The sequence below is a fragment of the Agelaius tricolor genome, unplaced genomic scaffold (genome assembly GCF_023055355.1).
Source record: "Agelaius tricolor isolate 1412-34295 unplaced genomic scaffold, bAgeTri1.0.p SCAF_12, whole genome shotgun sequence".
Taxonomy (NCBI): Eukaryota; Metazoa; Chordata; class Aves; order Passeriformes; family Icteridae; genus Agelaius; species Agelaius tricolor.
The window spans coordinates 5,172,190-5,197,665 of record NW_027269272.1 but is presented as its reverse complement, the minus strand read 5'-3'; the positions used below and the strand labels follow the sequence as shown (position 1 = coordinate 5,197,665).

The window sequence follows — 25,476 nt, the reverse complement described above, 5'->3', positions numbered from 1 at the left end:
AGGTCACAGCTCGTTCCTGCTGTGCTCAGGAAATGTGCTCAGCAGGAGCTGTGGCTGGTGATCCCCTTCCCAGGTTTAGAAATGCTTCTAGAAAAATCCCAGAGTGGACCAAAATGTCTGGCTGTGCCCCCAAGTTAGCCCCTTTAGGATTACAGCTCTCACAGCTCCCCCTCCAAGCCTGGCCCAGCAGCTGATGCAGGGAGTGAGCCACGGTCAGGGGGTGCTGGGGGCTGGGACATCCCCTCCAGAGGGTGCCCTGTGCTCTGACAGCACATCCCATGCCCTGGGAGCACCCAGCACCCCCGTCCTCCCCCTCTGATGGGTGCCAGAGCCCCCAGGCACTCCCTGGGCCTTCCCTAGGGCCAGCATCCCTCTCCACAGTGGCTTGTGTCCTCACCCATGGCTCGTGTCCCCATCACAGCAGCTGCATTCAGTCTCTGGCAGTCTGTCCTGCTGCTGGCTGGGGTAGGATGCTGCTTCCAGGTGGGATCCTGACATGTCTCTGTGCCCCAGGATGAAGAACAAGCTGTGGTACTTCGAATTTGGGACCTCAGAGACCTTTGCAGCCACCTGCAAGAAGCTCCATGACCATGTTGAGGTTGAGGTGGGTTCCCTGGCATGGCCCCTGGCTCTGGCCATGGCACAAAGGCTTTTTGGAGCCATTGCCCATGGATCCCTCAGCTGTTTGAGGAGAGGGTGCCACCACTTTGACCCCTCACTGTGGCAGAAGGACACGGTGGCTGTCAGGACCCCTTATTGCACCACACAGCCCTGGCTACAAAGCCAGCCAGCTGTGGGCAGAAGAATAATCCTGTATTCCCCACTTCCAGCTGTATTTGAGAGCATGCCTGGAACATTCTCCCTGTAAATTCTGCAGTGCTCCCAGCCCTCATTGGATGACATGGAAACAGCCTTTAATTAGAGCTGGGAGGAGGGCCCGTGGTTGCTAAGAGTGCTGTCACTTCTCTGTGCTGGGGATTTGGGCTGTAAACTTCCATCTCTCCCTATCTCTGGATAATCCACCCTTTTATAACTTAGGCTGGAGGGTGAGGGGAGGAAATAGCACTTGCCAGGAGCTGGTGGGTGCAGGGTGCTGGTGGTGGGCACAGAGCAGAGCTGGCCCCGCAGAGTGTGCCCATGGGCAGAGGGATTTGGGTGCCTCTTTCTATACAGGGAGTTTCTTCCCTTCCCAAAGCCTGGGCTGGGTAGCTGCACCCTTGGAAACTTGTGGGAAGGGGCAGGAGCAGCATCACAACCATCTCACCCCCTTCCCCATCCATGCTGCACTGTCCCAGGGTGGATAAAATCTGAGTTTGTGGAGTTGAGTGCTGCTGGAGATGGGCACGAGGTGCCCCCTGTTCCTTCTCAGGGTGCTCCCCAGCAAGTGTGCATGCCCAGCAGCCGAGCCCACGGGCAGGAAAGGGTTAATCCCACAGCATTTGGAGTTGAAAGGAGCCGCCTGTCCTCCCTCCAGCTCCCAGGCAACTGTCAGCCTCGCCGAGAAATAGCAGTTTTGTTTTGGAAATTGGCACTCCTTCCCCCTACAACTCCTGGAAATGAATTTGCTTTTTCCCCCAGCTGCAAATTTCTCCTTCCAGCCTCGCTGCCGTCAGCTGCCCCTGCTCAAAGGGCCCATTGTGGCTCCCTGGCAGGAGCAGGAGCAGGGAGGGCTCTGCAGGGAGAAGCCAGAATCCAGAATCGCTCCTGCCCGCGGCTCTGGGCGGGCGTGGGCGGCTCTGGGCAGGAACAGGCTCCTGCTGCAGCATCCCAGCATCCTGCACTCCTGGCAGCCAGCTCCCACCCCATCCATCCCATTCCACCCCATCCCATCCCATACACCCCACCCCATCCCATCCTATCCACCCCATCCCACCCCATCCCATCCACCCCATCCCATCCCATACACCCCACCCCATCCCATCCCATCCACCCCATCCCATCCCATCCCATCCACCCCATCCCATCCCATCCACCCCATCCCATCCTATCCACCCCATCCCACCCCATCCCATCCCATCCTATCCACCCCATCCCACCCCATCCCATCCTATCCACCCCATCCCACCCCATCCCATCCTATCCACCCCATTCCACCCCATCCCATCCACCCCATCCCATCCTATCCACCCCATCCCACCCCATCCCATCCTATCCACCCCATCCATCCCATCCTATCCACCCCATCCCATCCATCCCACCCCATCCACCCCATTCCACCCCATCCCATCCCATCCACCCCACCCCATCCCATCCTATCCACCCCATCCATCCCATCCTATCCACCCCATCCCATCCATCCCATCCCATACACCCCATCCCATCCCATCCTATCCACCCCATTCCACCCCATCCATCCCATCCCATACACCCCATCCATCCCATCCCATACACCCCATTCCACCCCATCCATCCCATCCCATACACCCCATCCATCCCATCCCATACACCCCATCCCATCCCATCCATCCACCCCATCCTATCCATCCCATCCCATCCATCCCATCCCACCCACCTCATTCCACTGATCCCATCCCACCCCACCCATCCCATCCCATCCATCCTACCCCACCCCATCCATCCCACCCCATCCACCCCACTGGTAGCCACTGCTCAGAGCATTGAGGTCTTTTCTCCCCCTACAAATCACAATATCATTACATTGTATTGAGAACTCAGGGATTAACATCCTTTCCAAGCCTTGGAGAGACAGCTCTTCCCTCCCAAACCAGAAGATTCCTGCTTTTTTTTTGCTTTTTTTTTGCTTTTTTTTTGCTTTTTTTTGCTTTTTTTTGCTTTTTTTTTGCTTTTTTTTTCTTTTTTTGCTTTTCTTGCTTGGCTAAAAATAAGATCCTGCAGCACCAAGGGAGGCAGGAAGGATCTGACACATGGAGGTGTGAGCACCCAGCTCCTCACACACGGGGTTGGAGTCCTCAGCAATGGCCAGAGGGGTGGGAAAAATCAGCTCCAGACCTTTGTTCAAGGAAAACCCCCAGAACTGGAGCAGCTCATCAGCCCATTTCGTTCCTCTCAGCACAAGAAGGGGTGTCAGGGGTGTCTTTGCATCACCAAAATGCAAGGAAAAAGCTGTGCTGGGATTTGCTGAGGCACAGGGTGGCAGGTAAAGAGCAGATGCCTCAAGGAAAATAGGAATGTTTTATAGAAATTCGAGCTGGATGGAAAAGTGGCTGCTTTGACCAGAGGTGTTTAGGAAGGGGATCCATGTCTGGGGAGTGTGAGAAGAGCTGAAGTTAAGAAATGCATTTCCATGGCTTTCAGTTCTGTGGGAAAGCTGCAGGCAATGGATATTTTAACTTTCACAGGGAATTTTCAGCCCTGCTGCATGACAGCAAAGCCTGAGATGCCAGTTCTGTGTGCTGTGCTGTGCTTTGCTCTCCAAAACCTGACATTTTCCCTCTGACACCTTACCCTAATTTCCTTCCAGTTTTATTTCTCTTTTCCAAATGGCTCTTGAAGACAAACTGGTGTGAGCTACATTTTGGGCAGCCAAACTTTCCAGTCCTTTGGAGTAGTTTGGATAAGGAGAGGGGGAAATCAGGTGCTGGAGCTCCTTGGGTGGAAGCTGCTTTAGGGTCAGGGTGGTGTGACCGTGTTCACAGGGGTCTGAGGATGAGGGAAGAGATGAGGATCTGACTCCATGTTTCAGAAGGCTGATTTATTATTTTATGATATATATTACATTAAAACTATACTAAAAGAAGAGAAGAAAGGATTTCATCAGAAGGCTGGCTAAGAATAGAAAGAATGATAACAAAGGTTTGTGGCTCAGACTCTCTGTTCAAGCCAGCTCACTGTGATTGGCCATTAATTAGAAACAACCCCATGAGCCCAATCCCAGATGCACCTGTTGCATTCCACAGCAGCAGATAACCATTGGTTACATTTTGTTCCTGAGGCCTCTCAGCTTCTCAGGAGGAAAAATCCTAAGGAAAGGATTTTCCATAAAAGATGTCTGTGACAGGGTGGTGTTGCCTCCCATTTTGGGTGACAGCACCAAGTCTAGCCAAGGTTTTATGTGCTCCCCCAGGAATTTCCTTTTTGAAGGTGACATTTTGGACCTGTGGTAAAACTCCTATGGAAGCAGAGGGGAGAGCAGCACAAGGAGTGTCAAGGAGTTGACAGTAAATCTAGGACAAAGTGAGGGGGGTATTTGCATCTTGCATATTTGGCCTCAGCCACTCTGGAGCTGCCAGTGTCCCCTGGAGCCCACCCAGTGTCACACAGTGCTCAGGGAGCCACATTTCCATGGCAGGGAGAGGAGGGGGCTCCCTGTGGCGGGCACAGCTCCCCCTGACACCCCCCATGTCCCTGGCAGTGTGATGGGACCCTGCTGGACCTGAGCACCACATCCCTGGAGGGCATTGCTGTGCTCAACATCCCCAGCATGTACGGGGGCTCCAACCTCTGGGGAGAGACCAAGAAGCAGCGTGGCTACAACAGGCTGGGCAAGAAGGTGCCAGACAAGGTGCCAGGCACGGTGGTCACCGATGCCAAGGAGCTCAAGTTCTGCGTGCAGGGTGAGTGGAGAGCACCAGGGGAGGGTGGGGGCAGCACAGGGGCACTGGGCAGCACCAGCCACCATCTCTGGAGCAGCAGCAGCAGCACTGGAGGAGTTTGATCAGCTCTGTGTTTTTTGGACTCAGCTCTGTGTCTTTTGGGGTCACTCCTCTGTATGGCAGAGGGAGAGCTGGAACCCAGCAGCAGAGCTGGCTTTTGTCAGCACCTTGCCAGGCTCCAGAAGCACTGCCAGCCTGGATGTGGGGTTTGGGAGCAGCAGGACCCACACTGAGCCCAGCTGGCATCTCCCGGCCACTGCTGAGGCCACCAGAGCCACCCCCGTGGGCAGGGACAGCCCAGAGCGCTGGCAGTGGGGAGCAGAGGGGTACAAAACAGCAAAATCCACAGAGTGCCTGGGTTTTGCCCCCAGCAGCTCCCACAGCCTGGGGCTGGGCTGGGAATCAGCCCCCCAGAGCAGCAGTGTCACATCCCTGGCTGTCACTGTCCCTTGCTGCCTGAGGCAGTGGCAGCAGGGAGTGGGATACAGGGCAAGGCAGCCCCAAAGGGCTGCAGGGGACAGCAGGGCTGCTGCCCTGGGGACATCCCCACTCCCAGGTGGGTAAAGGGTGTGGGAGGCTCAGAGGATCCCTCACAGGGCTGATGTGAAAGGGGGCCCTGAGGCAGAGCTGTGCCATGGCCTGGTGTCCTTGCTGGTGGCCCAGAGGAGCAGGATGAGCTGGGAGAAGAGGCCATCCCCTGGGATTTGACCAGATCCTCTGCCACATGTGCTGGCTTCTGGGTTTGACCAGATATTCTGCCACATGTGCTGGCTTCTGGATTTCACCAGATATTCTGCCACATGTGCTGGCTTCTGGGTTTGACCAGATATTCTGCCACATGTGCTGGCCTCTGGGTTTGACCAGATATTCTGCCACATGTGCTGGCTTCTGGGGAGCTGCAGCCCCCCGGGGCAGCCAGGCAAGGGGTGCCATCCTTCCATACACTGCAAACAAACAGTGCAAGGGGCTGGTGGGGATCTGGGCTGGCACCGTGCAGACCCAGGTGCTGTTTCAGAGTTTTCCTCTGAAGATTTTGGCTAGCAGCGTTGCCCAGTGCTGGAAACACCCAACTTGGTGCTCTCAGGACACAGAGGACATCAGGATAAATCCCCTCAGTGCCACCAGGACAGCTAGCAGCCCTGCTGTGCTGGCCCTGAGGTTTCCAGTGAGGGCAGGAGGAGGGGGATTCCTGCTCAGACCCCTGTGTCCTGCAGATCTCAGCGATCATCTCCTGGAGGTGGTGGGGCTGGAAGGCGCCATGGAAATGGGGCAGATCTACACGGGGCTGAAGAGCGCGGGGAAGAGGCTGGCCCAGTGCTCCTCCGTCATCATCAGGTATTTGTCCCCTTCACAGCGAAACCTGACCCCCGTGTCGCCGAAACCTGACCCCCGTGTCACCAACTTCCCTTCCTTGTGCCTTGCAGGACGTCCAAGCTGCTGCCCATGCAGGTGGATGGGGAGCCCTGGATGCAGCCCTCCTGCACCGTGAGTGCCCAGCGAGGGGCAAGGGGTGGGCATGGGGCAGAGGGGGTGGCAGGGGGTGGGGATTGGGGAGAGGGGCTGGTAAGACATGGGGATGGAGAGAGGGGCTGGCAGGGCGTGGGGATGGGCACCAGGGGCTGGCAGAGTGTGGGATGGGCAGGATGGGCTGGCAGGACGTGGGGATGGGCAGGAGGGGTGGCAGCACAGCAGGCTGGGACAGCCTTGGCTCCTGCTGGCAAAGCTGCTGGCTTTGGAGGGAGCCTGGCGCTGGCTTTGGAGGGAGCCTGGTGCTGGCTTTGGAGGGAGCCTGGTGCTGGCTTTGGAGAGGCTCTGGTGCTGGCTTTGGAGGGAGCCTGGTGCTGGCTTTGGAGGGAGCCTGGTGCTGGCTTTGGAGGGAGCCTGGTGCTGGCTTTGGAGGGAGCCTGGTGCTGGCTTTGGAGAGGCTCTGGTGCTGGCTTTGGAGGGAGCCTGGTGCTGGCTTTGGAGGGAGCCTGGTGCTGGCTTTGGAGGGAGCCTGGTGCCTGGTTTGGAGGGAGCCTGGTGCTGCTGCTGGTGGGTGGCCACAGAGCTGAGCTGTGACTCCGTGCCCTGCACTCTTGTCACTCCCATTCTTGCTGGATGGGCACAGCAGCATTCCTCTCTGGGGAGCTGCAGCAGGGTCCACTTCCATTTCTCCTCTTCCTCTTCCCATCCCAGCAGGACCTGGATGTGATTCCAGAGCTCTTCACTCGGTGCTGAGCTGCTCCCACCTGCATGGGGTCACTCCTGAGGGTCCTGGGGCTGGAGGGTGCCTGGGAGAGCTCAGGCTCCTCTTACTGAGCTGGGTTTTTCTGCTTCTTTTTAGGTGAAAATTACCCACAAAAGCCAGGTGCCCATGCTGCTGGGGCCCCCCCAGAAGAGCAGCTTCTTCTTCCTGAAGAGGAGGAACCGAACTCGGGATTAAAGCATCACCCAAGGACCCACAGCCTGGAGCATCCCAGCCACCTGGGGATTATTTATCCTGGGAAGGTCTTGTAGGCTCCTTCCTGATCACCAGAAGCATCCTCTCAAGCTGGGATGGAAGAAGGGGGAGAAGGCAGGCTGGAGCAGTGAGCACATTTGCTAGAGCAGCACTAGGACTGGGATTTTATTTTTTTTTTCCCCTTTATTTAAATTCCCTCCAGCCAAGCTGCCAGTGAATGTGCTCCTGAGGCAGCACTGAGCTCCATTTATTTATTTATCCTCCTCCTGAAGACCACTTGATGTCTCACTGCAGTGGCTTTGTCCCCCAGTCCTTGCAATGGGAGGAATTATTTATTTCTTTAGCCCAGAGGAGCCATCTCAGGCACTCACCTCTGTGCTGTGGGGTTTGAGAGAGATGCAAGAGCCATTGCTGCCAGCCCAGTGAGCCACAGGCTGGGGACAGACAGTGCACAGGGACAAGCCTGGGGTGGATGGCAGGAGATTGTGTTTTTACAGGGAAATGGCAAAAAAAGGGATTTTGGGGGGAAGCAGCCCCAGCTCTGGGCTTTGTGTTCATATTTATGTATTTATTTAGCAAACTTTGGACAAAAAAGGGACTCTGGGGGTCACCTTTATAGGAGCCCAGACACAGACACCACCTCCCTTCTCTGCTGGACTTTTCCTCTCTCCTGAATCCTGCCAGCCTGTCCTGGGGGCTGGAGACCCTGGGCACAGACATCCAGAAACTCTTCTCCCTGGAAGGTGTCCCCAGCACCTTTTACACATCTCCCAGTGTGTTCTGCCAGGCTGGTGCTCCCCCTGTGCTGCCCCTGGTGCTTGCACCTCCCTTTCTCTAGGGCCAGCTCTCCCCACTGCCCTCCCAACCCCAGGAAGCCTCATAGGTGATGGCAGCTGGGATACACAGGCAGGTGTTGGTGGCATCACCCATGGATGGACAGAGCAGGGCATGCAGTTTCTCTCCAGGGACCAAAAGGAATGCCAGGAGTTTGTGGTGGTCTGGATGCACTCCCAGGGGCCAGGAGCTGGCAAGGGTGGCCATGGGAAGGGGCCAGCAGTCACCCAGTGCCTCCAGCAGTGGCCTGCATGCAGGATACAGCCACTTCCTGAATTAAACCTGCCCCCAGGCTGCTCCCTTGGGCTGGTGGAGGCTCCTGTGCCGCTGGGAGCAGGAAAACTCCTGCTTGTCCCCTGCCACAGGGTTGGGACAAGTCCCCCTGTCCTCCCCAGTGCCCACTCAGTCCCTGCTGATGCTGCAGGTCCCCCTTCAGCAGCATTCTGTGGCAGAGGGTGCTGCCAGCACTGCTCCACAGGGGCTGGGAGGGACTTGCTGGTGCCCTGTGTGCACAGGCATCAATCTGTCACCACCGTGCATCAATCCACTGCTGTTCTCCTCCTCCTCCTCCTCCTCCTTGTCCCCCAGGGCAGCTGTTTATGAGTAGCCAGGTGAAGCAGATGGAGCAAGGCCAGGCAAAGCCCAGCTGCCTCCATCTGCCCAGCCCATTGCCAAGGGCAGCAGTGCCTCACAGCCCACACCCGGCGAGGGTGACAAAGCCACCTCAGCCACCTGCAGAGCTCTGCCAGCAGGAGGGTGACAATCTGTGGGATGGCAGCACACGAGGGCAGCAGGTTTGGTTCCATTTCCCTGCCCAGCCAGCCTCAGGGCAGGGTTGTTTTGTCCCGGATGGGGAATCAGCAGTGCATGAGCAGTCAGCTGTGGTTTCCCTGCCCCTTGCCCCTGTCACAGTTTGCTGGGTTCGGGGCAAAGAGCAGCACTGGGGGCTCTGCTGAGCTTTGCTGTCTGTGCTGGCGGAGCTGGGAGGGCACTGAGCCTGTCCCTGCTCCCTTGGGCTGGAATCCAGGGCTGAGCACTCAGCCACGTCCTGCAGGGCACAGGGAGCCCAGGGCCACCCCTCTGGGCCATGGGACGGTGACACACACCAGCAGCACTCTGCCAGGCTCCAGCCCAGATGTCCCCTCTGGCGGCCAGGGAGGTGATCCCTGCCCCAGGGGCTCCATCTGCTCCCACACTGCCAAAGGCAGGGTCCAACAGGCCTGCCAGCCCCCACCTCCTCAGCCTGATGGTGCAAAGCTCCTGAGCCCAGCAGGGACCAACAGGGGCTGGGATTGCAGCTCCCACCTCCTTATCCTGATGGTCCTGAGCCCAGCAGGGACCCATAGGGGCTGGGATTGCAGCTCCCACCTCTTACCCTGATGGTGCAAAGGTCCTAAACCCAGCAGGGACCAACAGGGGCTGGGATTCCAGCTCCCACCTCTTACCCTGATGGTCCTGAGCCCAGCAGGGACCCCCAGGGGCTGGGCTCCATCCCAGCTGTCCCTGGTGTAGGGAGGATGAAGCCATTGCAGCTGGGGGGCACCCAAGGCCTTCACCCCCCCATTCCCCAGTGCCTCCCAGTTCAGCCCAGCTCCCAAGGGCATGGGGTGGAACCAAACCCCCAAACGAGCCCCTGGGCACTGGGGAGCCCCAGCTGGAGCCCCAGGAGCTCAGCCCAGTCCCTGTGTGTGTGTGTGTGTCCCGTGCTGGTGCATGGAGTGGTGTCCGTAGCGCGTCTTGCCGTGTGCACCCGGGTGCTGTGGCCTTGCCTCCAATAAAGATGGTCATGAACTCCTCAGCTGCTCCTGGCCTGCATGGGGGTCATTCCTGGCCAGGTGTGGCCCTCTGGGGACCCACAGAGACGGTGCCACTCCAGGCTGCCGGGGCTGAAGGGGTGCAGGCAGCGCAGCAGCCATGGAGTGGTGCTCAGTGCGAGCTGCATCCGGCTAAATTTGGAGCCTGCAAAAAAAAAAAAAAAAAAAAATTTTTTTTTTTTTTTCATCAGTGGGGGCTAAATTTAGCAGGCACCGGTCACCATCCCCCCCCCCCCACCACCAGCAGCCCTGGCTCTCCAGGGGTTTCAGCTCTTCCTGTGAGCTCCCACCCGCCTGTCCCACGGCTGGCACCTCTGCGTGTCCCCGGGGTGCTGAGCAGCCCCCAGCCCCCAGAGCTGCAGCTGCCCTGGGCTCCCTGTTGTGCCCCCAGCTCTGCAGGGACCCCCTGATCCCCAGTGCCCCCCATGCTCCCCAGGCTGGGTTTTGCCACCTGCCCTCCCATGTGTCATCTGCTAATTTTACCTGCAGTGATTTCATCGCTTGCCTCTGTGCAGAGGGGAAGTGAGAGCCTGCAGAGCCCCCAGGAACGGGCTCTGAGCAGCAAGGACACCCCGTGCCCTCTGTGCTTCCTGCCCCCAGCAGCCCCCCCATCATTCCAGCCGGGACACGCTGGCACATGAGCTACCTGCCATGATCCCTGGGGCTGGAGGTGGCCCTGGGGGACTCTGGGAGCTCATGAGTGACCCAGCATCCACAGAGCAGCTCCCTCCAGCAGCTGAGCAGCTCGCCCAGGACACTGACAAGCCCATGAGCGGAGCATTTCAAGCTGGCCAGGACATCTCTGTACTGACAGGCTTCTGAATCCCTGGGCAGCTTCCCAGGATCCGAGCAGAAGGTTCCTCTCCTTCCCAAGCTGAGATGTGCAGTGTGTAACCAAACACCTTGTTTTTGCCTTCTCCAGCAATTGCTTCCTAGTCTCCCTCCCCAGCAATGTGAGGCCTCCCCACAGCCCATTTATCCTGTCCCTGAGCAGCCACTGCCAGCTCCCCACGGCGGGTCTCACCCCCTTCTTACAGGTAGGGAAACTGAGGCACTTAGCAGGGAAATGCTGCAGTGAGGGGCCTGGCAGGCACCCAGCAGCTCCATTGTGTCCTAAATTCCTTCCCAGACCTCTGGGACGTTTGGTGTCCTTCAAGGGTGTGTGTCCGTGGATCTGCTTGGAGGGACCCATGGCTCCAAAGCCCTTGCAGGTGGGAACTATTTTTCCCATGCCCCTTTTTAAAGGCAGCCATGGCTGCAGGGCAAGGCTGCCGAAATCAGTACTCAGGCTTGGCTTAGCCCTGGGCTCGCACGGACGCTGCCTTGTTTGTGTGAAACCACAACCCAAGAAAGCAGAGGGGACCCCACGGCCTGTGAGGCCCGAGCTCCGTGCCATCTGCGTGCCTTGCTGTGTGCCAGCTTCTTGGGCACGTTGTGCACCGACCCGCTCCTTCTCTCCTCGCCACCCTGAACCCGGAGCCGGGGTGTCCCCCTCAGTTCTCCCTCCCCAAGGCCGCCCGTTGAAGCCCCATCCCCGCTCCTGCAAAGGGCCGCGGCCCCTTTAAATCCTGCGCGGCCCCGGCCCCACCCGTCAGTCTTTTCCCCCTTCTATTTTTTTATGAATGAAAAACGTTCGGGGCGGAGCCATGCAAATCCCCGCGCGCCCACTGGTTGTCTCCGCCCCCGCCCACTCAGCCGTTCTCAATGGTGCTCGGCGGAGCGGCGCGCGGGCGGGCGCGGGGCGGCCCCGCAGCCAATCAGATGGCGCGGGCGGCAGAGCGGCGGCACGCCATTGGCCGGCGCGGAGGGTAAACAAGCGGCGCGGGGCGGGGCGTGGCGGAGGCCGCTGGCTCGGGGGCTGCGGGCCGGCGCAGAGCGGCAGCGCGGTGCCCGGGCTCCGAGAGGGGCCGCTCCATCCCCGGCCCCGCTCCCGCCTCGTCCCGCCGCCGCTGAGGCTGCGGCGCCCCGGCCGGGTAGGTGTGGGCCTGGCGGCGGGGCGCAGCGCGGCCGGGGCCCGGGCCCGGGGCGGGGGCGGTGTTTATGAATGGCGCGGGCCGCGCGGCGTGAATGGCGGGGGGCGCGCGCCAGCGGGCGCTCGAGCGCGCGCTCGGGGGAGAAGCGCGGGGAGGGGAGAGGAGGGGAGGGGGGGGGCGGAGTTTATGAATGGGGCGCGCGGGGTGGCGTGGGAACGAGCCCGGCTGCGGTGAGGGGCGGGGGAAGGGAAGGGAAGGGAAGGGAAGGGAAGGGAAGGGAAGGGAGGCGAAGCGAAGCGAAGCCAAGCGCGGCCCTCCCCGCTGCCTCCTCCCGCTCCTACGGCGCGTGATGTCACGGCCGTTTCTATAGAAATTAGGTGACATCACGAGCCGGGGGGCTGCGACCCGCCACGACAGGAGCGGGCCGGCTCCCCGGGGAGGCGTGGCGGCACCGAGCCAGCCCCGGGGGTGGCAGGGGCCACGGTGTGACCCCTCCCCGTCCCCTCCACCCCCCAGCCGCGCACCTGCCGGAGCCCGGGCGGGACCCCCCTTCCCGGGCCGGCGTCGATGCTGAGCGGGCCGGGGGCACTGCCCGCTTCGCCCGCACCATGGACGGCTTCTACGACCAGCAGGTTCCCTTCATGGGCCCCGGGGTAAGTTTGCCCACCCTGATCCCCCCGTTGACAAGTTCCTCCGCGACCTTGGGGACACCCCTTCCCCTTCCTCGGGTCACCCATTCCTCATCCTTGGGAGTGCCCCCCTCGTCCTTGGGGGCTGCCACCCTCACGGGCAGCTGTCGCCCTTTTCCTTGCAGAAGTCCTGCACAGAGGAGGGCCGAGGCCGGCCGGGGTCCGATAGGAAAAGGAAATTTTTGGAGACTGACCTGGCCCATGACTCGGAAGGTAGGCAGGGCTGGCCCCGTGAGACCGTTGTTTTAGAAATAATCCTGCAAATAATGGCAGTTTGATTTATTCTTCTGTGGAGCACATAAGTCTTTCACTCTGTTCCAGAGCTCTTCCAGGATCTCAGCCAGCTCCAAGAGGCCTGGCTAGCTGAAGGCAAGTCTTCACCTCCTCCTTTTGTCATGTAAAACCTCTCTGTGAGCATCTTTTTGAGAACTGAAAACGCCATAAACCCACTTTTTTTGTTTGTTTTTTTTAGCTCAGGTCCCCGATGACGAACAGTTTGTCCCAGATTTCCAGTCTGACAACTGTGAGTGATTGTTCCTGGGTTTTCTTCTCTGGGGGTAGACGTTTGGGTGCCTGTGCAAACATTTGCACTGGGTTTGGAGTTGCTTCCTTGGGAAGGCAGTTGTTCCTGGGGCTGAAACGTGAAATCACGGGCTTTTGGGAGAAAGCACGTGTGCTTTGGGTTCATCGAGATGCAGCGTGCAACCTCCTGCCTTTGTTAATGGGGAAAACCGTGGCCAGATGCATGGAAATAGCTCTGAACTGCTCTCTGGGCTCCTCTGAGGCGTGGTGCTTGTTCCTAGTGAGGTGCATTCCCTCCTAAACCCTCCTTTTCCTTTTCAAGTGGCAGAGATAACCCATGCTGGGCTGCTTGGTTAGCCACAATCTCTGCAGTTTCTAGAGCTTTTCCGAGTCCTGGCCCGGCGCTGTTGGCAGGAGCGAGCGCGAGCGGTGAAACTTGAGCCGCTTTAAGCAGCATTAATCACTGGCAAGGCAGCCTCTTTAAAAGGAGGCCAGTGAAAATGCAGTCCCTGGTGAATTGCATAAGAGCCAGAGTCGGTTCTGAGCCGGGCTGTGTTGCCAGAGAGGGTTGGTGGCGAGGGCAGGGGCCGGGGATGGCGCGTGGGGCTCGCACAGCTCCGGGGGAGAACGGGGGCGGATTCAGGATGTTTGGAGTTGTTACCTGGCAAGCACAAGTAGTGGCTTGGTGTCGGTGGCTGGGTTTTGCTGCTGAGCCAGGCAGCCGGGGAGCTCGAAGGAAATCAAATTTAGCCTGCAGTCGAACAGATTTTTTCATTCCAGCTCTGTCACAGCATGCAGCGGGGTATCTCCTCCGACAGCAAGCCCTGTTAATTATTGCTCTTTGCTTACTCTGGAGTGGGAAGCTTGCCATTGAGCCCGTCCAGACAGCCCAAGTTTCAGATGTGTTTTTTTTTCCCCTGTCTCCCCTGAGATAAAAGGCGAGCCCGGAGTCAGAAACACAAGGGTCTGTTGACATCCCCAGCACAGCCCAGCAGCTCTTGCTCGGAGCAGCAGAAACTGCAGTGTGCGTGGGAGGGTGGCTCTTGAAGCTGAAGCTGTTTCCAGTGCCTTTTGGCAGTCTCTTTTTCCTTGTAACCTGAAGAGCTCAGAGAGGAGAGACAAACTTTTCTGGGTGATGCAGGAAAAAAGAGGAGAAGAAGAAGAAAAAGGCGTTTCTTTGGTCAGGACTCTTAAAATGTTCTGATCTGCTCAGCCTGTGGAGCTGGCGTTGAAACGATTTTGTCACTTGAAAGATCTGCCTGCGTGACTCCCTCCAGCAATAACCTTCTTTAACTTGCCTGGGGAGAGAAAGCAAAGGTCTCTCTTGCTGCTGCAGTGCTGGCTGTGCAGGGTCTCAGACTGAGGCAGAGAGGAATGGGAAGCCCAGCTCTTGCATCCCTGCACTATTGAGAGTTTACAGAGCAGAGAAACTCCAGTTTTGAGCTGTGTGCCATGTAGAAAGGGAGAGAAGGATGGCCCTGGTGCAGCTGAGGTCTGCACCCAGCTTTCACTAGCAGGGACATGCTGCCTTCCTGGGCTGGCAGCCGCAGTGGAGTTCAGCATCCTTGCCTTCTGAGGAAAGGTAGAGCCCTCCTCAGTCCCTGTGGACGTTTGTGGGCTCTGTTTCTGCAGCTGTGTGGCTCCATGCCTTTTCCCTGAGGAAACTGCTGCTCTCTTATCCTGAGCAAACCTCAGCCTTGTGCCCCATCTTGCATTCCCTGGGCCTAGCTTCCCAAAAGGGACGAACCAGGCTCCATTTGGACCCCACTGCAATGGGGAACGTGCCACGTGGAGTCTTGGAGATGCTCAGAATCCTTCTTGCCTTGCTGAAACCCCCTCATAGCTGCCTGCAGCTCTCTTAATGCTCACTCTCTGTTCCCAATTCCATAGCCAAGATCCCTGGCAGACAGGGTATTAAAGCTGGGGCTTGGTAGCAAAGTAATATGGAGGGCAGTGGGTCGCTGTGCTGGGGAGGAAATCCCGGTGTAAGGAAAGCAAGGCTGCTCCAGATGAGGGATGCATTGTTCTTCGTGCCCTGGACTGGGTGGCAAGAGGCCAGACTCAGTGCTTTTCAGTTGCCCAGGGAAGTGTTGGATCCTTCCATGGGAGCCAGGAGGCTGTGGTGACCCCGCAGAGCTCACCTTGCTGCCCCCCTGGCTGGGCATGGGTGAGCTCAGCAATGTGGCCCTGTGGCTGAGGGTGTACATCCAGTGTTGTGTCTCCACTGATTGTTTAAGTACCTGGGAGGTGATGGGATCATGCTGAGGAGATCAAGCTCCACAAGCAGTGATTTTTATCCCAGGGCACCTGTGGCCTCCCTGCCCAGGCAGCACGCGGCAACAGCCATGGGCAGGGCACGGAGTTTCTTACACACCAGAATGAAAGAGGGAGGTTTGTTTGTGAGGAAGAGTTGTTCAAACAAAGGAAGGCAGGATCCTGGCTTCTATTTCTGACTCCTCTCCTGGTGTGACCTTGGGTGCCTCCTGTAGTGCTGGGGGATGGAGGGGCAGGCGCAGAGCTCGGCTCCCAGGGGACAGCTTGAGTGGGTGCCAGTGTCCCTGGGCTGGAAGTGTGCCTTGGTTGCCTTCCCTTGGCTCATTCAGAGGAAGCCAGTGCTCTCTGAGCTTAGTTTCATGGAGGTCCAGTCGTGCTGATGGGTGGGAATAACCTGCCCTGTCCTCCATCAAGGGATTCACTGGGAATTCAAGTCCTCAGGCGGCTCTGTGGTGTCACCCTTTTCCATGGGACATGGCTGATGGTTGGCATCGGGGGCATTTCCAGTTCCACTGCTTGCATGGCACTGGGAGGGTTTGCCTGAGCCTCCCCTACGTGCCCTCCTGGCTGGGCACAGCTGTGGCACACGTGGCTGGTGCCTTGCCTGGCCTGCCCAGGGTCCCTCCACCTCCAGAGGGGCTGCCAGGCACCCTCGGGTGTCCTCGTTGCTGCTGTGGCTCAGCCTCGGCGTGGATCTGCTGACACATCTGCTCCAGCCCTCTCTAGAGCTGAGCTGCTCCCTCTGAGTATTTTTCTATATTTTTTTTAGCTTTTAATTACAGTGCCCAGGGCAGGACCGGAAAGGGTAAAAGCACTTGAGCGCCCGCTGCTCCTTTGAGGTGTTGGGTGCTGCTCCTCCCACCTGGCTGCTCGCTGCTGGGGCCCAAACCCAGCTCCTTGCCCCAGAACTGCCCCTCAGTGCCCCCCAGGCTCCTCCAGAGCCTGCCTGCCCGTGAGCTTGGCACGGGAGCCGTCGTGCTGAGCAGCGCCGGCCGGCCCCGCCGTGTTTGTGTAAGGAATCCAAACGTTGCACAGAGCCCCGGCTTGGACAGCTGGTCTCTGTTAGGATCTTAAGGCTCATTTCCCTTTTTTTTTGAATGGCAGTGCTAAGCTCTGGGGAAATTTTTCCTTTCTTTTTTTTTTTTTTTTTTTTTCCCCTCCCTCAGCCACATGAATGGAGCGCTGCGAAGTGTTTGTGAATGGAGGGTGGTGCCTGCTCGGGGACTGGAGGCCTTTTTTTTTTTTTTTTTTCAATGAATAACCAGACCCCATTGTACGGCTGGCGGAAAAACAACTCGCTCCAACAACACGGAGCCTGTTTGGGAGAGCCGTGCCCGCGATAGGCAGCTGGAGCCCTTCCAAAGCCAGTTCCCCTTTGCTTTCCCATGGCTCAGGGGGTGCCTGTGCTTCGCTGCTGCCTTGCTGGCCCCCTTTTAGGGCTGGAAGTGCTGAGAGTGGCAAAAGCCGGCTGGGGAGGGGGGAAGGAGGAGTGGGATAAATCCGGCTGGGGTGGAAGGCGTGTGGGGGGCTGTGCTGGCTCAGCGCTGGGCTTTGTGTTTCAAATCCTTCCCGGGTAGGGACGGGGGGGGGGTTTATGCTCTTGGTACCAGCTGTATTGAGGCCTTTCGAGGGGGGGATGGGGAGAAAGGGGAGTCAGCAGCTCTTTAAAGGTTTTGACAAATTAGGGGAGCAGCTAATTACCTGGCAAGCTGTGAACAGTTGTCCTGGAGCTATTTGCTCCTCTCCAGTGTAGCTGGGCTGTGTTTAGGCTTCACATGAAGCTAATACTCCACTTCCGATTAGTCTTGGCTCTCCTCTGAGGCACTATTTAGGTACAGAGCTCTGAGGCGCTTTCCCTTTCCTAGGGCGCCTGCTTTTAGAAATTAATTAGCTTAAGCGTATATTACTCAGTTTATAATTATATATATAGCAAGTGAGCTTGGGAGTGGGTGGAGAGGATTTGGGTTTAATGGGATGTTTGTCACTTGAGCTCATACAATTGTGGGACCCCAGGACCAGATCCCATTGGACCACCTCGGCTGTGGGAAGGTGGATCCCACTTAAAAGCTCTGCGAGTGGGAACGCCCGTGTGAGGGCAAGTTTATGGTGTGGGTATGCCCCTGTGAGGCCGAGTGGGTTGGTGTTTGTGAGGCCCTGGAGCTCCAGACTGTCACCCTTTGCTCTGTGTCACAGCCTCTGCCTGTGGTGCCTGGGCTCTGCTCCGCTCACTGGGGAGCTGGTGATAGCTCATGTCTGATCTAAGGCTGTTGTGGAGCTGCCTCACAGCCCTTGCAGCCCTTCTGAGAGCAATGTCCTGGGCTGCTGTCACTGTCCCAGCTCTGCCCTCCCCTGCCAATGCTGGGATCTGAACCCTGGTTCAGCTGCTGAGTGCTCCCAGGGCATAACTCAGCCCTTTACTCCCAAGCACAGAGCTGATGCTTGCAGGGCTGATGCTACCATGGCCCTGTCCCCTGTGGCTGAGCCTGTGTCCTCCTCGGTGTCCCTGCAGTGGTCCTGCACGCCCCACCTCCGGCCAAGATCAAGCGGGAGCTGCCCAGCCCGTCCTCGGAGCTGTCCTCCTGCAGCCACGAGCAGGCTCTGTGTGCCGGCTATGGGGACAAGTGCCTCTACAACTGCTGGTAGGTACCCGGGCGCTGCGCTGCCTGCGGGGCCCTCGCCTGCTGCTGTCCCTCGGCGTCACCATCGTCCCCTGTCCCTTGGCAGTGCCTACGACAGGAAACCCCCCGCCGGGTTCAAGCCATTAACGCCGCCCGCCACGCCGGTGTCCCCCGCGCAGCCCGGGCCGGCGCTGCCCCCGCCGGGCCCCGCCGGGCCAGGGGCCGCTCACGGGGCCACCCCGGGCCCCCAGGCGCTGCAGGAGCAGCGGCAGCAGCCGCCCTTCGCCGTGCCGAGGCCGCCACACCCGCCCATCCACATGCCAAAGATGATGTCTGAGAACCAATTCCCCGCAGAGCACAGGTAAGGCAGCCCCCGGCAGACACAGGGCTGCTCCGGGCTTTGTGGGCACTCTTGGGGTGGGTTGGTGGTCCCAAAGGGTAAGGGAGAAAGAGCCACAAGATCCCGGTAGGAAGTGGCAAGTTTTGCCATGTGGGACCACAGCCGACAGCATTTGTCCCACCAACTGCAACCGCAGCACGGGGACAAAGGCACAAGCATTTCTCTTTCTCCTGCTCCTTCCAGTCCCTGAACACTGCAGAGCCTTTGCTCCCCTCTTGGGAAAGGCAGGGGAGGCAGAGGCTGACTCCTGCATCCTCCCCAGTTCCAGCAGGGGCTGGTCCTGAGTCAGGGCTCTGCTCTCCTCATTCCCACCCACTGCAGCTCTGCCTCCTGAGCCCGTTGGGCTGTGGAGCTGTGCTCAGCTCTGTCCTGCCCATGTGCACCCCGGGCTGGGGGTGATGCAGAGCTCCCCCTGACATCACCATGATTTTGTGGGCTGTGGTGGGAGACCCCTGTTCCCTCCTTCCTCTCCAGGCTGTGGCTTCAGTCCCCATCACTCCCACATCCCTGGAGGCTTTGCCAGTCCCTTCCCTCACCCTGGGTTTGCTCCTGTGGGTGCTCTGCTTGTGGCCTCTGCATGTCCTTTGCTGTGAAGCCGCCGTGTCACCCCTGTGGGCATGGAACAAGATGTGGCAGCCTGGCAAAGGCCAGGCAGTGGGGCCAGGGAAGCCCTTGGAATGTGCCCATCCAAGCAGGCAAGCATCCCTCCCCAGCAAAGCTCCGTGTGACCTTCAGGCAGTGCAGGGGGCTGGCTGCGACCCCTTGGGAAGCACAGTGCCAGCACGGGGCTTGGGTTTCATTCAGGAAGGGCAGAGGGACATGGCTCGGAAATGGAGTAATCCCAGCCCGGCAGCTGGGAGGGCTCGGGTTACAAAGGCAAATGGCGCAGGGCCGGCTGAGAGGAGCCGGCACGGAGATCCAAGATCACCTTTCAAGGTGCCGGAGGAGGACGAGGGGATGTGGCAGCACCCCCTCGGGATGGTCCCTCACCCTTTGCCACCGGCAGAGACCGTGCTCTCAGAGCAGTGGTGGCAGCACCATGGAGCCCAAAATAGTGCTCCCTGCTGTGGAGTTCAAGGTTTAATCCCAGCTGCGCGGGCGGATTAGCAGCCGGCTGGAGCTGCGCCGTGGATTTGGCTTTGCGTAAGCGCCCACCCCTGCTCAGCATCCCTGGCCCCTGCCCCCCTCGCTGGGCACTGATTTTACTGCTTTACAGAGATACCTGCGCTGGGGGGGATGGTATTTTAGTCCTTTTCCACATATCTGAAGGCCAGAGTGCTTTACTGTGTTATCCTACTTTACTGTGTTATCCTACTGTTCCATTTTGGGGTTCTCAGAGCTTAGAGGGGCACAGGGCTTCTCAGCCCCCCGTGGTGGCTGTGCTTCTGAGGAACCACCCCAGCTGTCAGGCGGCTCTGGTTTGGGCTGGGAGCTGAGCCCCACTCCTCAGTAATGCCACGTCCTTCCCCCCAGGTTTCAGAGGCAGCTGTCGGAGCCCTGCCACCCCTTCCCGCCGCAGGCCGGGGTCCCCGGGGACGGCCGCCCCCTCTACCACCGGCAGCTGTCGGAGCCCCTGGGCCCTGCTGCCCCCCGCCCCCCTCAGGGATTCAAGCAGGAGTACCACGACCCTCTCTACGAGCACGGCGGCCCTGGCCTGCCCGGGCCCCCCGGGCACAGCTTCCAGCCCCCCATGGGCATCAAGCAGGAGCCCCGGGACTACTGCATTGACTCAGGTGGGTGTGGGTCAGGGGACAGCCAGGGGGGGCTTCAGTGACACTCCAGGGAGCAGAGCATCTCTGCCATCAGCGTGGCAGGGGCAGGGTTGAGCCTCAGGCTTTGCCATTTTCTTTCCTGCTTTCCCAAAGCCAGGGGATACAGCAGGAGTTCACCTGATGCCAGTGGTGTGGTCGGGGATGTAGGCACAGGCTGGGGTGCCCCACAGCTCCTGGTGGGTCCCCCCTTGGCTCTGGCCTAGGGCCAGCTGTGATTGCTGGCTGCTGGACCCTAGCAGCATCACGGAAAAATCCTCTAATCGCCTTAGGACCTAAAAATACCCCAACCTCGGGATGGAGGGTGGCACAGCCAAGCAGATGGTAGGGGAGGTGCAGCAGTGCCTCCCTTCATGTAGGGCCTGTGAAAACTCGAGCTGCTCCAGTCTAAATTCCAGTGCCACCCCAAATCATACTGGCTTTCTTTTCCCCAATGTTGAGGGTGGATGTAGTGGACCAGGGAGCATGGAGAGGGGGGGAAGGTTCCCAGACTTCACTGCAGGACATGGTTGGGTTAAAGAGCATGCTGCCAAATCCATGGGTTTACAGCCCTGATGTAATTTCCTTTCCCCCTCAGAAGTGCCTAACTGCCAGTCCTCGTACCTACGGGGGAATGTCTTCCCCAACAGCCATGACGGTGAGTGACCCCCACTGTCCCCTGGTGTGACCCCATCCCTCCCTTGTGGCAGGCAGCACTCCCTGGGCACCCAGAAAACCCCCACGAGAGCCCCTGGGGCCTGTGAGGGCACAGCAGTGCCGTGGAATCTGGGATAATGCAGAGCTGCCAATAGGGTTTGGGAGCAGTGAGGGGGGCAGAGCTGCACAGGACTCAGCCACTGAAGGAGCTGGGAATGGGTCTGCTCCCAGAGCTGTGGATGGGGTCCTGAGCTGGATTCAGCCAAGGCAGGGTTTTTGGGGTCCAGCCAGGGTAGTGGAGGGGCCCTATGCTCACAAAGGGTCTTTTCCCCACAGGATTTTCATATGAAAAGGACACACGATTGTATTTTGATGACACCTGCGTGGTACCCGAGAGGCTGGAGGGTAAGAGCCTGGCCCCAGAGGAGCCTGCAGGGGAGCTGGGGCTCATGGAGGAAGATGTGGGCGCGCTGGGATCTGCAGTGCTTGGCTTATAAAGCCAAGCAGTGTTGGCACGGTGCTCTGAGAGCTGCTGAGCATCATCCCACGTGGCAGCTTGGCATCACTGCCTTGCTCCATCTCTGTCACTGACACCTACCTGCCTGCAGCACCATCCCCAGCACCTCTCCCACCCCATGGCCTGATCCTGCTCAGGTGTCTCAGCACAGGGATTGCCCGTGTTGTTGTACATATCTCCTGCTGGTGACACAGCCTGGGAGAGGGGCAGAGCCAGGCTGTTTAACCAGGTGTCTCTTTGTGTGAGCAGGTAAAGTGAAGCAGGAGCCCACCCTGTACCGTGAGGGCCCTCCCTACCAGCGGCGTGGCTCCCTGCAGCTCTGGCAGTTCCTGGTCACCCTCCTGGATGACCCTGCCAACGCCCACTTCATCGCCTGGACCGGCCGGGGCATGGAGTTCAAGCTGATCGAGCCCGAGGAGGTATGAGGGGTCCTGCCCTGGAGCTGGGGAGTGCCTGTGGACCCTTCCTTTAGTACCTTCCACTGCCTCTTGGTGTGGCCCGTGCTGGCTCCCGAAGCTGGCAGTGGTCACCAGCCGTGCTGCTGTTGCCTCTCTGCTGTGCCTTGCTGCGTTCTGCTGCTCTGCCACAGCTCCCTCCTTCCCAAGCTGCTCCCATCCTTTGCCCTGGGTTTCCAGGAGCAGCTCTGTGCTGGAACCACACAGCTCCACGGGAGGGTGACACAGAGGAAGGAGCTGTTTGGGCAGTAATTGAGAGCAGCTGTAGGCAGCCCCGAGCTGCGCATTGTGGGTAATTACCCATAATATCTCTTGCGCCATGCATGGAAATTGTGGTATTTTGAAGCAGCTTTTTTGGCAGGCTCTGCCTAATGAAATGACTTTTGATTTGGCCCCTGATCTGGCGGTGGCTGTGTGGCCACAGCCTGAGTGTTTATCATGGCAGGCGGGGAACCACTCCCAGACCACAATGACACCTTCGCTCCAGCTGCCCCAGCCCCCTCAAACCAGCCTCCAGCCTGCATTTCCGCTGTGATTCCCTCTGAGGATCCCTGTTCCAGCCCTGGCTGGAGCCCTGATGGCTGCCCCTCTCTCCCTGTAGGTAGCACGGCGCTGGGGCATCCAGAAGAACCGGCCAGCCATGAACTACGACAAGCTCAGCCGCTCCCTGCGCTACTACTACGAGAAGGGCATCATGCAGAAGGTGAGGCCACAGCAGGCTGTGACCGTCCCCTGCTGTCCCAGGGTGCAGCAGCACAGGGATTAGGTCCGATGTGAGGTGTGTGGTGCTCCCCCAGGGCAGGGAAATGCTCAGGGCACCCCTCACTCCCGTGTCCTCCCTGCAGGTTGCCGGCGAGCGGTACGTCTATAAATTCGTCTGTGACCCCGACGCCCTCTTTTCCATGGCCTATCCCGACAACCAGCGCCCTTTCCTGAAGACAGAGCCGGACTGCCCAGTGCCAGAGGAGGAGACGGTGCCCCTGACACACTTTGAGGACAGCCCTGCCTTCCTCCTGGAGATGGATCCCTGCGGCAGCCTTCCCTACGCGGAGGGCTTCGCCTACTGACTCGGCCGGCTGGCAGAGCCATTGGCACTAGCGCATGCACCTGGGGCAAACGCGGTTTTCTAAAGAATATTTTTGGCTGTCCGTAAGAGGGAAAAAACAAAACAAAACAAACAAAAAAACCAAACCCCAACGACAAAACAGCATGGGTGCGCACGCAAATTTGAGGAATTTAAAACGCCCCGTGTGTGTCGCCGCCGAATTCCCACCCTTCCTTTCCAAGGGCTAGTGCACAGGACTGCCCGTGGCTGGCACCTCCTGCCGTGCATCAGTGTGATGTCTTGGGGCGCCGGGAGCCTAAAGTTGCAGTCTCTTCCCCAGGCCCTGGCTCTGGCCGTGCCCCAGGGCTGGGCTGCGTGGCTGCCGAGCCAATTGTCACGACAATCTGCTTTGCATCGAGCACAATCCGCGTAGCTGCCTTGTGTGGTGGAAAGGGCTTTGATTTGCACAGAGAGAGAGGAGGGATGCGGGGGGGCCGCCCGGGCCAGCGCCCCGGGGCTGATGTGCGCAGCATCCTACCCCAACCCCGAGGAGCCTTCTGCCTTCTTCCTGAGCCCCCTCCCCATATAACCTCCTGTTGTTCCCATAGAACCTCCTGCATCCTCTCCGTGCCCTCCATCCTCCTCAGCTCTGGCTCTGGGCCATGGGTTGCATTTTGGGGGAGGAGACCCTGACACTAACTTCCTCTTCGTTTTTGGTTTTGTTTTTTTTTTTGGGATGTTTTAGGAAAATACTAAAGGTTTCTAAACTGATTTTTGTAGATTTTTTGTATTTTAAGGCAAAGCTATTTTTTGCAGCTCGGCTGCTGTCCCTGGAGCCCCTGGGGACACCCCAGTGGCTTTCCTGGTGGCAGGGGGAGCTCTCGATGCCCGTGGCTTCCTGGGATGGCTGCCGAAGGATCTGGTCCACTCCATTTCACTGCTCCAGTCCTGTTTCCCAGGGGAGCCAGGCCTGAATCCCAATACTGGCTCAGCTACGCTCCCCCTGCTCGGCATGGCCTCGGAGCTGGGCTGCAAGGCTGAGGTGGGCAGGGATGGGGATCCCCCCTTCCTCAATGCCCCACTTCTCTCCAGCTCCCCCACCCCTCGCTGCACCTCTTAACACTCCTCCACCACTCATATATCCATACCTGCCTCCCCTGCACCAGGCTACCTGTTTTGTTGTAAATGCTGTATAGGAATTTTTTCTCTTCTTTAGTTAGCTTTGGTTGGAATTTTTGTTTGGTTTTGGTTTTTTTTTTTGGTTGGTTTTTTTTTTTTTTGTCTGATTCTTTTTTTTTTTTTTTGGGAAGTATGAAGATTAACTCTACAATGACTTGGTTGCTCTCCCCATGGTGGCTGCAGTGGCCTGTACCCATGGGGAGCACTTGGTTTTGGGAACCCCACCCTTGGGGGACAGGTTTTTAACCATTTGCTCGGTGTGGCAGGTCTGCAGTGCAGAAGGAGTTAATCTGAGGACTGATTTGAAATATCTTTATTCAAGCAGGGCTATGTATCTCCTGCAAAGCTGCATTACATTCTGTACTGTGTACAATAAAGGATCTTGCTTCCTGTTCCTCCCTGACTGCCTGGGCTCCTGCCTTGCCTGTGCCATAGGATGCTGCTGGGCTGGGAGGAGCCCCTGGATGTGCTTGTGCACCTGTAGTGGTCCAGGCTACAGCCCAGCACTTGGGGCCTGCAGCATGGTGTGTCTGGAGCTGGGACCAAGGCACCCGGGCTGCTCTCTCCCCAGCCCCCCTTCCCTCTCCCCAGTTCTGGATTTGTTGCTGCTGGGTGTGGATGGTGCCATGGCTTCCACAAAGCCACATCCCATGAGAGGATCCCTTTGGAATGGGGGTGGCTTCTGCCCAGTAGGTGCAATTTAATATTTCCTCTTGCCAGGGTTTCTCAGTAAGTCCTCCACTCCCCTGGAAACCCGAGTACCTGCCATCAAGCAGGACTAAAGCTGGTGGGGGCCTCTCAGGACAGCCCCTCCACAAGCCACTGTCAGTGGTCCCCCATTGCCCCCATTGCTAGGCTGGGAAAAATTCAGGGTTTGCAAAAAGTTGAAGGAGGTGGGTGGAGGGCAAGGGCTGTTCTGTGAGGACTTGATTCAGCTGAAGTGTTTCTCCTGACAGGCTGCAGAAAAACTCAAACACCCCAGAGCTCCCACTGCCATTGGCCTCAGTTTTAGCTGGGCTGAGCCAGGGTGTCCATGGGCTCCCAGCCCATCCTGTGCAGGGGGCTGGTGTGATGCTTTTGAGATACTCTGACACGTTTTCTCTTCCATCTTATTATCACAGCCCAGCCAAACCCCATCCCTGGATGTGGCAGTGGAGAGATGAAAGGTCCTTGTGTGCCATGATGCTTTTTACACACCCACCCCAGCTCCCCTGCATCCCCTGCTGGCTGCCAGCCACGGTGCTAATGGGTCCTTAAGCTGCTCTTCCATCATGCCTGAAGGATTAAGCTGCATGGGGAAGTGTGGCTGTCTCCCAGCCCAGGCAGGGCAAAGCAAGCTCTAAAACATCCAGCAGAACCAATTCCTCTGGCATGAAGCCTTCAAGGAGCTAAATCAGCTGTTTAGCCTCAGGAGACATCTTACACTCCCAACCCATTCCACCTTTATTTTCCACCAAGTTCTGTGCTCTGCCCAAGAGTGCAAAACCCAGGTGCTCAGAGCTGCAGACAGTGCCTGGTAATCCCACCCCAGTGGGGATTGCAGCAGGCTCAGTGCTGGGGCTCAGGATGGAGCCAGGGGAACTCGGGGCACCGGCAGCGCGGCCGGCGGGCAGATGGCCGAGGGGCAAAGAGCTGGGGCCAATTATGGAGGCTGAGGATGAGGATGAGCAGATAAAGCAAAGCCTTCCAAAGCCTTCATCAAGCGTCTTGGCACACCACAACGCTGACCCTGGC

The 25,476-nt window shown here is 58.5% G+C and overlaps 2 protein-coding genes across 5 annotated transcripts in view; both read left to right on the top strand.

The window, feature by feature from the left end:
* The window catches only part of LOC139594789 (diacylglycerol kinase beta-like), a 31,454-nt gene extending 21,805 nt beyond the window's left edge, over nt 1-9,649 (top strand). For all 3 annotated transcript variants that reach the window (XM_071437256.1, XM_071437257.1, XM_071437255.1), the window contains 5 exons: nt 514-604; nt 4,334-4,535; nt 5,789-5,909; nt 5,999-6,059; nt 6,901-9,649. In XM_071437256.1, coding sequence (XP_071293357.1) covers nt 514-604; nt 4,334-4,535; nt 5,789-5,909; nt 5,999-6,059; nt 6,901-6,999 — 574 coding nt within the window. In that variant the 3' untranslated portion in view covers nt 7,000-9,649. The remainder of the gene's footprint in view (nt 1-513; nt 605-4,333; nt 4,536-5,788; nt 5,910-5,998; nt 6,060-6,900) is intronic.
* Nucleotides 9,650-11,491: 1,842 nt separating this feature from the next.
* On the top strand, nt 11,492-24,137 carry ETV5 (ETS variant transcription factor 5). 2 transcript variants are annotated; one of them, XM_071437253.1, is made up of 13 exons: nt 11,492-11,638; nt 12,155-12,291; nt 12,453-12,540; nt 12,649-12,696; nt 12,800-12,850; nt 17,633-17,762; nt 17,848-18,102; nt 19,615-19,874; nt 20,488-20,547; nt 20,883-20,951; nt 21,313-21,482; nt 22,120-22,221; nt 22,364-24,137. In XM_071437253.1, the coding sequence occupies exons 2-13, from the start codon at nt 12,247-12,249 to the stop codon at nt 22,583-22,585; spliced, it is 1,500 nt and encodes a 499-aa protein (XP_071293354.1). In that variant the 5' UTR covers nt 11,492-11,638; nt 12,155-12,246; the 3' UTR covers nt 22,586-24,137. The 2 variants fall into 2 exon arrangements, with proteins under 2 accessions (XP_071293354.1, XP_071293353.1); XM_071437252.1 differs by lacking the exon at nt 11,492-11,638 and adding an exon at nt 11,848-11,868.
* Nucleotides 24,138-25,476: the final 1,339 nt, after the last annotated feature.